At 37.9% G+C, this 10358-nt stretch overlaps 1 protein-coding gene across 1 annotated transcript; it reads right to left on the bottom strand.

Annotated features, from left to right (window-relative positions):
• Positions 1-1794: 1794 nt before the first annotated feature.
• On the bottom strand, positions 1795-9886 carry CD274 (CD274 molecule). The gene is made up of 7 exons (XM_010076606.1): positions 9832-9886; positions 8830-9183; positions 8073-8354; positions 6878-6988; positions 3876-3926; positions 2825-2890; positions 1795-1817 (listed from the first exon to the last, which is right to left on the bottom strand). The coding sequence occupies exons 1-7, from the start codon at positions 9884-9886 to the stop codon at positions 1795-1797; spliced, it is 942 nt and encodes a 313-aa protein (XP_010074908.1).
• Between the last annotated feature and the right edge of the window lie 472 nt (positions 9887-10358).

The raw sequence follows: 10358 nt of genomic DNA, 5'->3' as shown, positions 1-10358 counted from the left end.
AATTAAATAATAACTAAAAGGAGTGAACTTTTCACTTTTACTTTAATATGCAAACAGCTGTTGCAGTCTCAAAGAGAAGCAGAAAATGAAGAGATTGTCTAGAAGGGGATTATTGATGTGGCGATAGGAAACTACACTTCTGTGTTGAGGAGAGTCAGTGATTTTTCTACAAAAGGGCTCCTAATATTTCCAAAGCCATTCTTGCACTCTGGGAATAATTAAAAGTTGGCCATCACTTTTTGTGACACGGGACTGTGGCCTCAAAAAACATGTTGGGAAGCAGGAGGGGATGTTTGAGTTCACACAACATTCTTGAAGAATCGAACAGCAAGAATCAGTATCAGAATATGCAAGTTCTGAAATGGATTAGTGAAATCACTTTATAGTAACTATTTTACTTAGGTCTAACAACTCCATTATGGTAATGAGATGCATTTCTTTACCCTACTATATGGGGCAGCTTGCTGAGATGTATTAAACACAACTTTACTTTAGCTAGACCAAATACTGCCAGCAGTGGTGCCCTGGGCCGAGGGCTGCATTCACATCCTTAGGACCGCACAACAGGCTCATTTATTTTAAACTGAAAAATAAAACTGAGCCCAATGAGATTACAGATCTCCACTGTCTCTTCTTTGTGGGAGCAAATAGAGGGATGACATGAGTGTAGACACTATTCTACAGCCAAATCTTAGATACCTGATTTTCCCAGAAAAAGCAAAAGTGGTGCTAGCAGTACTTACTGACAAGTCAAAGAGAGCAGAAAAAAACCACAAGAAAAACAAAACATGTTTTATTAAAAAAATATAATTGTCAATAGCATTGTAATAAATAATTGTCATCTTGTATGACCCCAAAAAAGAGCTATGCACCTAGCAAAATGTAACAAAGCAATAGCTTAAGAAATGTGATCCAGGAAGATGGTCCCTCAGCATTTCTTAAGTAATCACATGAGCATGTATTTCATGTCGTAGAAGTGAGAAGGTTCTCTTTCTTCTGTTCTCAAGACGAACAAAAAGACAGTCCAAATCAAGCGCTGTTCTTCCTGAATGTCCGAAGAGTTGCATTATCATCAAATGGCAAATCAGAAGAGCAATGGGTGGTAACCAAGTAGCGCCAGCTATATCACAAGGAAATTAAATCCCCAAAACACTTTCGAGAGAAAGATCAAGAAGCTCAGTATGATCTAATAATTTCCAAACTATAGTTGCCAAGAGGGTTACAGCATCTATTTCAGGCTTAGACATGAGTATCTAGTATTTCAAGATCTACAGTAAGGTCAGAAAATGCCCTGTATGTATGGCGTCTTCTCCTGTTGCACTTTCATCTTTTATGAGGATCAAAGCATTGAAAAAATTCTTCACAAGCTGGGAAAAAAAAACAAAACTCTGCAGGGAACTGAAGTGTCAGGTGGAAAAAAACCAAAGAAAGCCCAGAAGATGGTCTATTCAAGAACTAGCTATGAAATTCATGACGATCATAGACCTAAAGTGCTTTACCTTAAAGATATTTTTAATTAAATGTGTGTTTGAAAGTGCATAAACTTGAGAAAGCAGAAACACGGATATTTAAAAAAATACCTCCATACCTAGTCACATATACAGAAGCCTGAATCCAAGGACTTTTATAATTCTAATAACTTCACTGAAGTTTTTCTTGAGTTACAATGACATGGAAGAAGATTGCCACCACAGAATAAAACAAAAAAATTAATATCCCCCTTAAAAGACAGAAGACAGAATATCTGAGCTGTCAAAGCTTCACCACAGATCAAAAAGGCTTCCCCTGCTTCCTCTAGGTCTTCTCAATTTGCATATCTGTGAAAGAAAGAATTATATGAAAAAATTACCAAACTACAAAATGATGAAGTCACAGAACATTTCATGGCTCTGGGACTTGTTCCAAGAGTTTGGAGGTACAAAAAAAAAAAAAAAAAAAAAAGTCCTTCACTTCATTGTCAAAGATCTAAAATGAAATTAATTAAAAGGACAAATAGGAAAAGATTATGATCATGGGAGGAAATAAAGCGGTCGTTCAAACACACTGGTGGGTAGTGCTCTTTAGCAAATGCAGTGAAATTGCTGTGGCTTAGCATTCTTTTAAAATCTTGTTTTAAAGTCTTTCAAATACATTCACTGCTCTATCTGTTGTTATCCCTAGCAGCATACCCCAAGGGGCTAACTCTTTGGCTTGGAAATCTATACCTGTGGGACCAGCAGGTTTACCGTTGTTTATGTTTACTGCAGCAAAGTGTAACAGGCAGAGATTTGGGATGTAATTAATATAAGTACTTTAGAAGTCAGCAAGAATGTGAAAGAAAAACCTCAATAACTTCACCATTCTGTTCCATACCACAGTATGTTTCAGAGATTTCAGAGATTTGGTCATTTATTTTCTTGCTTTGCTGAGACAGAATCGCATACCTTGAGAGTTGCTTGAGTGGTCATGATGGGTTAAGGTCTCCACCCCCATTGCCATCACCACTCCTTCAGTAGTGCTGGCACAACTGTTTCTGTAGCAGAAGCATGAGCCAGATAAAATGCTAATTTGGGTTGTTACGTATCTCCACATCACAATTTCTTTTGAATGGCTTTTGTTTTTATTTTTAAAAACACATTAATTATTTGCTGTAACTCCTAGTACACAATGAATTATGGTGGTGAGTTTGTAACACAGAGAATGGGAGGCTGTACTTCTCCTGAAGGCTCTGTCTCTTTAAACAAGGGACTAAACAAATCAGCCATGCATCAAGGCTCTGATGACCATGGATGATTTCTGCTGTCTGCAATTTGCTACTGTTTTCCTCTTTATCATTTATACTTACATTTCAGCTCTTCCTCTTCAAAAGAAGCATCTCTGCAGTCATGTATATCCTTATCTTTTGACAGCTCTTTAAACAAACCACATCCACAGAGATAACAGTCAGCATAGCTTAAACTTTTCATATAGTGATAAATCTTCTTCTTTGTTAGAAGCTGCTACCTCAGGCTGTCTATGAACTAGATGACTTAAATGCAGTTCAGAAGAAGAGAGTAATACCAAATGTTGTGTTCATTTTGGGAAAGTATTCTCAGGAGAGTTTTTCTTAGAAAAAAAAACCCAACTGCCAGTATGAACTAACATTCACACAGCAGTTTAATTTGAAGTGGTCTCCAAATAAAACCATACAACAAATTAAAAACAAACAAACAAACAAACAAAAAAAAAAAAAAACCATGAACCAATATGAGAGGAGACTAAAGGATTTTAATCTCTTCTATCTCACTATAAATATTAACGGTCTCCTCTTTTTCTCTCTTTCTCACTGTCATGGGGGTACTGGCCATTCATTGAGCTTTGCTGATAGCAAATAGCATCAATATCTCAACAGGAGGAAAAAGAAACTGTGAGGGAAGCTAAAACTTCCTGTGTTTCTCTCAACAAGGCTAAACCCTCTGTCCTCACTGTTATGACAAAGACCCTCAAATGCACACTGTAATACTGGAAAAAACACAGGATCATGCCAATGTGGCTCAAATTGCAGCAAAGAGTATGTGCTGCTATCCTGAGATACATGTTCCAGGGAGCATCTCTCATGCTATCACAGACTTTCCAAAACACAGCACACCATTCTGTCCTTTTCTTGTGCAATAATGACTGCATCTGCTCCTGGAACAAATATGCTTTTCTTTCACGTTTTCCTTTCAAGAAGGTGACATAGTAACGATAAGACTCAATTCAACTGCAATTTATAGATGTTACATGAATTAAAAGTAGAAAGCAAAATGAACATTGAATGTAAATTTGCATATGGTTGTCACCATTATAAAATAAATTCACAAGCAATTATTTCCACAAGAATCACACTGAGATAGATTTATGCTATATGTACATACTTGCTATTGATGAACTAGCCACAGGTGTTCTCTTGTCCTTATTTGCTCTAGCTGAAAGAAAATAAGAGAGAAAAATAAAAAAGAAAACAAAATATTTACTTTAGATCTAGTTGGGGCTTAAACACACTAGTGGGAATGGCACACTTAGCATAGTGCAATCCTTGGTTCTCAGAACACTCCATTTCTTCGAAGACTTTAAAATATATTGTTCAGTGTTCCCAGTCTGTCACTGTCCAATTTCCTTTCCTCCTTCCTAAATGAGAACTCCATTGATACTGTATCCTAACGTTGCTGAAAAATACTTCATAGAATCATAGAATCAGAATGGCTAGGGTTGGAAAGGACCTTAAAAATCATCGAGTTCCAATCCCCTGCCATGGGCAGGGACACCCTCCACTAGACCAGGTTGCTCAAAGCCTCGTCCAGCCTGGCCTTGAACACCTCCAGGGATGGGGCATCCACAGCTTCTCTGGGCAACCTGTTACCGTGTCTCACCACCCGCACAGTGAAAAAATTTCTTCCTAATGTCTAGTCTAAATCTACCCTCTTTCAGCTGATACCCATTACCCCTTGTCCTATCACTACCCCCCCGATAAAGAGTGCCTCCCCATCTCTCCTGTAGGTCCCCTTCAGGTACTGGAAGGCTGCTATTAAGTCTCCTCGAAACCTGCTTTTCTCCAGGCTGAACAACTCCAACTCTCTCAGCCTGTCCTCACAGGGGAGGTGCTCCAGCCCTCTGATTAATTTCGTGGCTCTCCTCTGGACTCTCTCCAACAGGTCCATGTCTTTTTTATGTTGGGGGCCCCACATCTGAAGACAGTACTCAAATGGTTTTTCATTGCATATTTTCACATGGAATTTGAACGTATTGGGCACCAGCAAACAAGAAGGGGATCACCTTCTCAGCCCATATTCAAGGGAGGTTCCATTCTGAAAGAATCACTTGTCCAGTCATCTAGGACAGCTTGGGTTTTAAAAGAAAAACTGTTGCTACTACTTTAGCTTCTGCATCATCTTGTAGTTTGTGACACACACACATATGTAACATAATCATGATAATCACATGCATCATGACATGTATACACACAAATTTAAAATATTACTCAAGTAACCTAGGAAACTTGTCCTTCACTGAAATCCCCAGATGGGTGGGAATCTTCAAAAAGTCAAGGATTTTGCTGTCCCTTCTTCCACTTTTGTGTTCTGCTCCTATTCCTATCATGTTCTTAGGACAAATATATTTTTATACATGGAAGGTTATCTACAGCCCTTCTGCATCCTGTTAGCATGATCTGTGAGCCTGTTGAGTTTACAAACACTTCTCCCAGGACATGTTTCCATAGCACCAATGCAGGAGATGAGTTTGTGACCAAAATACCAAATATCCACATTTAGTTCTATCTTGTATTTATTTTATGGAACTTGAACATGAACGCTCAGTGAAGACTTTGCTTATAGATGGCTTTGTGTAATATACAGACAGAAATTAGGGCTGTTTCTTGTCTTCATTGTGGAAAAGAGAACTGGTAGACATGAAAACAAAGAGTTCTGCTATACAGAAAGTATACCTCTCTTAGTGCAGAAGCTTTTGCGATACAACTTGAAAAGACAATGCAGCTAGCTTTTGCACTAGTTCCAGCTGAGCTGCATGCTAGATACACACATTTATATCTCCTATAAAATTTAAGAATTTTAAAGGACCATTTACTCAACTATCTTGTTCAGGTTTTTGGAGCATTTCTGGTAATAATTTACAAAGTCATGCCAGTATGATATTAAAATGCTAAGAGTACTGTATCAGCTTCAATGTCTCTTGTAATTTTTCTCTGCAGACAACTTTGAAAAAAAAAATTCAAAAAGTTATTTCCAAAGAAAGAAGTAGCCACAGCTCAGATTAAAAAAAAAAAAAAAAATCCACAAATTTGTTATACAGAGGAAGAGTTCTGGCCAAAAACAGAATGTTAAGCAAAAACACTTTCCTTTTGACATTTACAAATGAGCCCTATGGATGAGCTGAGATCTGCATGGCTTTATTATATCTGTTGAAATTAAGAGTAAGAAAATACTCTCAAACATAAAATCCTTCAACACACCTACCTGCCTACTACACCACAAACAACCAAACAAAGAAAACAATGTAACAGTACTTATTTCAGGTTAAGCAACGTGTTTCAAACATTTTGTCTTTGATTTGGGGGCAAAATATATTATTTTCATGCTCAAATACCTGAAAAAAGTATTTCTCCAAGTTTTTTCTTTGGTTAGCTAGCAAGTGAAAACAAGTTACAGCCAATGCTTTAGCTCTGCAGTATACTGTAATGCTGAAAATGTCCAATTCAAGTCAGTGAATTGAGCTGGAAAAGCTCAAAATTTAACAAGGAAATGAAGCCACAGTGGGAATATGCCCTCCTGTGGAAAAAAAAAAAAAATCTTTCAGACTCAAAACCTTGGATATATAACTTTATATGTAGTCCACTGTTTTTATGGTGTTTTAGCCAGAATAAAGATATATCTAGAATTCATAACACTTAGATCAGTTAAAAACCCATGCACTCCCAGTTCAGTGAAATTTTTCAGAGAATGCAGGAAAAAAACCCAAAAAAACCTCCAGTACCCTGTCTGCTCCCACCATTCTGGTCCCCAGTCAAAAGGGAGGACACAGAATAGGAAACTTCCATTTCCAGTAGGTGCATAAGCTGTGCTTTGATGTTTAATAGATTAGACACTAATTTTACTGCTCTTCATCATTACCTATAAGAAAAATTAATACAGATGCATGGGTAAGGGGTCTGTGAGGGGCTGACAACCTGTTCCACTCCACTAACTTGCTAGCATTTGACTCAGATAAAGAGGAAGAAATAAACAGTGTGGTAAACAATTTAGTGGTTTCAGAATGTAAGCTCTAAGGCAGGCTTTCATTATCTCATTCCATCTCTGTGAGGATGAATTAACAGAACAGGTTGATAATACCTGAGATACACTAAAATAAACAATTTGAATACCTTTTCTTATGCAGAGCATAAATGGAAGCACTGATGCAAATAAAGCAGTCACAATGAGAATTGGTCCAACAAAGCGTCTGCTCTCAGTCCACTGAACACCATCAGCTGAATCTTCAAGAAAAACAAGTTGGGGAAAGACTTTACATAATTGCATAAGCGTCTTCCTTTTCCTTTCATTTTCACCATATTCTTTTTGCTACAAGCAGTTCAGACATGATAACAGCATTTTAGGTTGTGTGTAAGTTCAGGTGCTGATGGTGCACTTCACCATATCGCATTATCCCAACAAAGGAAAAACAAGATATAACATATTCGTATTTATCTTTGCTTCCTGCATTCCATGTGATAGTGCCTTTGATTGCTCTCACAAATCCTGCTTGTCAAGGTATAAAGTGTTACATCTGGCTTAGCATCCCATCAGGACTACAGGAAAGAGCTGACTTAGGAACAGAAAAGAGAGTCCCTGTCATCCGGTAAAGCTCTGAAGGCAAAGGATAAGCAGCCTCCTTGAATCCCAGAGGCATTCCTTATTAAAACCAAATTTGCCTGCTCATCACTCTTTGAAAGGATGACTTGGATTTCTCACTCTCAGCTGCCTGTTTCCAGCCCTTGTCAGTCCCTGAAAGTGTGCCAGAACAGGCATTTTAAATACGGTGTGTTGAACAGGACCAGGGAAATTACCTGACCAAGTCTGATCAACAGAAACATTATTTTTGAGCTGGATCAGGTCTCCAGTCTGATTGAAAGCTTGTGCAAACATATCAGGATGCAATACAGAATTTAAAAGTGTAACCAAAAGCAAAAGCAGTAGGGGTGGTGTGCAGTTAAAAGGTCTCATGAGAAACAGAACATTTTTGGAAGGTGTGTTTAACTTATATGGGAAAGTTTCACTTCTATGCTCCAAGCTATATGCTTTTCAAATAATGGAACTTTTTTAACAGTCAGATTCAACTTTCACATAACTGTAGGTCATGCAAAATCCCTGTCCTTGAATTCCACCCTCACATGCATGATGGGCATGTTAGCACGGTGGAAGTGTACACTAACAGCAAAACTTAACAACACAGGTATTTCTCTTTCACTTTTTCTAAATCAAATAGGAAAGGGAAATGAATCATGGCTGATTCAACTGGGATAAAATGACATAGTACCTTGAAGTGTATTACCTACCATAAATGAAATTTGGAAATTTTACCTGCTATGTGTAAAATGGCAGATGTATTTTCTTGAAGCTCTTTATTCCAGAATATACAGTAAAAAATCTCATCAATCCTACTTTTGATTGTAAGGGTACTTGTCACACGATACAGCTGGTCACTTCCAGTTTCATAACTTGTGTTTGCCTTATCAGTCAAATCTTCATATTCTCTGTTTTGCCACATCACTTCAGCCTGTGGGTATCCTTCAGACTGACATGTCAACTTCCATTTGTTGTCTCCTGTGTTCACCACTCCTTGGGTTATAGTTCTGTAAGGAGCTGAACAAATGGTAGAAAATTATTACTAATAGGAAACTAGAAGAAGAGCACATATTAGCAAGACACCTTTTCTTTATACTCAGCCTGTGGGCCAGGTTTCTGTACATCAGCTTGGATTTTGTAAATAATACTTTTGACAGTAAAAGTAAATATCACTATTGTATCTCTCCATAGTAACTGGAGGTACAGAATTTACAATTTTAACGCCATTTAGAAAATTGCATTAGCTTTGTCCTGTCTAAATGTTTTTTGCAACACCATTCTTCATACGTCATAACGGGAAATAAAGGGCAGACCATGGATTCAACATAGACAGAAACACAAAATGATGCAGTTGTGCAACAGCCAGGACATGGCTTCTGTCTCTGGAGAGGTCTCTTTAAATACTAACCCAGACACGTCTTACTTCAGGGACTCCTCTGAAATCTTTTAATCTTATCAGATATCACTGAACCTCCTACAGTAGCACTCTCACCCTTAACTTTCAGATTGATTGTCTTGTAGTCGGCTCCCCCGTAGCCAATAATACAGCGGTAAAACCCTGCATCTCTGAGCTTCACATCAGTGATCTGAAGGAGAGACTGTCCCAAGTTCAGATTCTCTTTCAACAATTTTATTCTTCCCTTAAAGTCACTGTGCTGACTTTTGACGTCTTCCTCTCCTTTGAGAAGTACATAAACCTGCTTCTTTAACTCATCCTTCTTTTCCCAGCTGACACTTAAATCTCTAAACTTTAATTTCCCATTCACTGGAAATGTGCATTCCATGGTCACATTGTTCCCATGTTCCACAGTGTAGAGTGACTGGGGAGCTTCAACAGTGAATAAAGCTGAAAAACAAAATTTGGAAGAAAACTTAATTTTCCTAATCTTCCAAGTCATATCTTACCATATACATAGGACATTTTAAGGACCAAAAGTATATGCCATGTTCAGAAAAGTTAAACATTTTTACACGCACTTGCCCAAGTTTGCGACAAACTGGGCTCTTTATACCTGCAGACACCTGCTTTGTTTGCCCACGCAGTGTGATGCTGTACTAAAAATAGGCAAATGTGGGCACACAGCCCCTCAGCTGTTGCTTTTAGAACACTGCCCCGATAAAAGGCAATTGTTAGTGCCTCCCATGGGAATGTCCTGTTTACATATATGTCAATTGTTCTTATACACAATGTTAAAGAATACATGACAATTCTCAGGTTTGACAGTGCCAATAAAACTTTCTGTGTAATGCAAATGCTACCTTGTCTGAAACGGTGTCTATGCTGAAACACGGACATGGGTTTCAATCTGGCCTCTCATATCAAAGCACACATATCAAGCACACTTATCCAGGTAAAAGCATGCTAAAATCTTTTTATCTAAAACATCAAGGAAAAAACCCCAAATGCTAGAGTCTGAACGAAAACTGAGGAATTAACATTTCTGTGCTTATACATGGAAAGAAAACATACTTAAACAGTTCTGCTGCTTCTTACCATTTAGGAAATTCCAGTAGAATAAAAATACATACAAAAGCAAAGGCTTTTCCATGATGTAGATAGAACCTAAAATGATAAAATAATACACAAATATAAATACCTGCTCATTTTCTCACTTGCACTGTAAAATACACTTTGTAGTCACTACACACAAAGAAGGCACTGAATTCCACTCTAGCAGAACACATGACAAAACTACACCTTTAACTACAGTAGATGATCAGGCAGGAAGCTTCCTGCATGGGTCCAGGAAGAACATAATTTTATTTGCTGTAAACATTTGTCCTTGGTTATGGCAAAATACTCACAAATACCCAATTGTTCCCCTAAACAGTAGCAGGGAGTGTCGCTCTTGCTAGGAAGAGAACAGAGGCGTTTTCTGTATGTGTTCAGTGAAAGAAATAGAACTTTGTTAAAGGCAAACAGGTAGGGAAGAACTTACTGCCCACATACCCTGTTTTATAACACCTGGTCTCACAGTGCTTAATCACAGGGCTCATGAAGTTACATATATTGTGAACAGA

Source organism: Pterocles gutturalis, unplaced genomic scaffold (genome assembly GCF_000699245.1).
Source record: "Pterocles gutturalis isolate BGI_N339 unplaced genomic scaffold, ASM69924v1 scaffold41803, whole genome shotgun sequence".
NCBI classification, from domain to species: domain Eukaryota; kingdom Metazoa; phylum Chordata; class Aves; order Pterocliformes; family Pteroclidae; genus Pterocles; species Pterocles gutturalis.
The sequence above is the reverse complement of the archived record's forward strand: the minus strand, read 5'-3'. Positions and strand labels throughout refer to the sequence as shown.

Excerpts from the sequence above, each read along its gene's own strand:
- CD274 (XM_010076606.1), bottom strand. The coding sequence starts at position 9,886 with ATGGAAAAGCCTTTGCTTTTGTATGTATTTTTATTCTACTGGAATTTC. Across the intron at positions 9,184-9,831 it reads CTACTGGAATTTCCTAAATG|CTTTATTCACTGTTGAAGCT; the intron begins GTAAGAAGCAGC and ends TTTGTTTTTCAG. Across the intron at positions 2,891-3,875 it reads GGCTAGTTCATCAATAGCAA|AGCTGTCAAAAGATAAGGAT; the intron begins GTATGTACATAT and ends GTTTGTTTAAAG.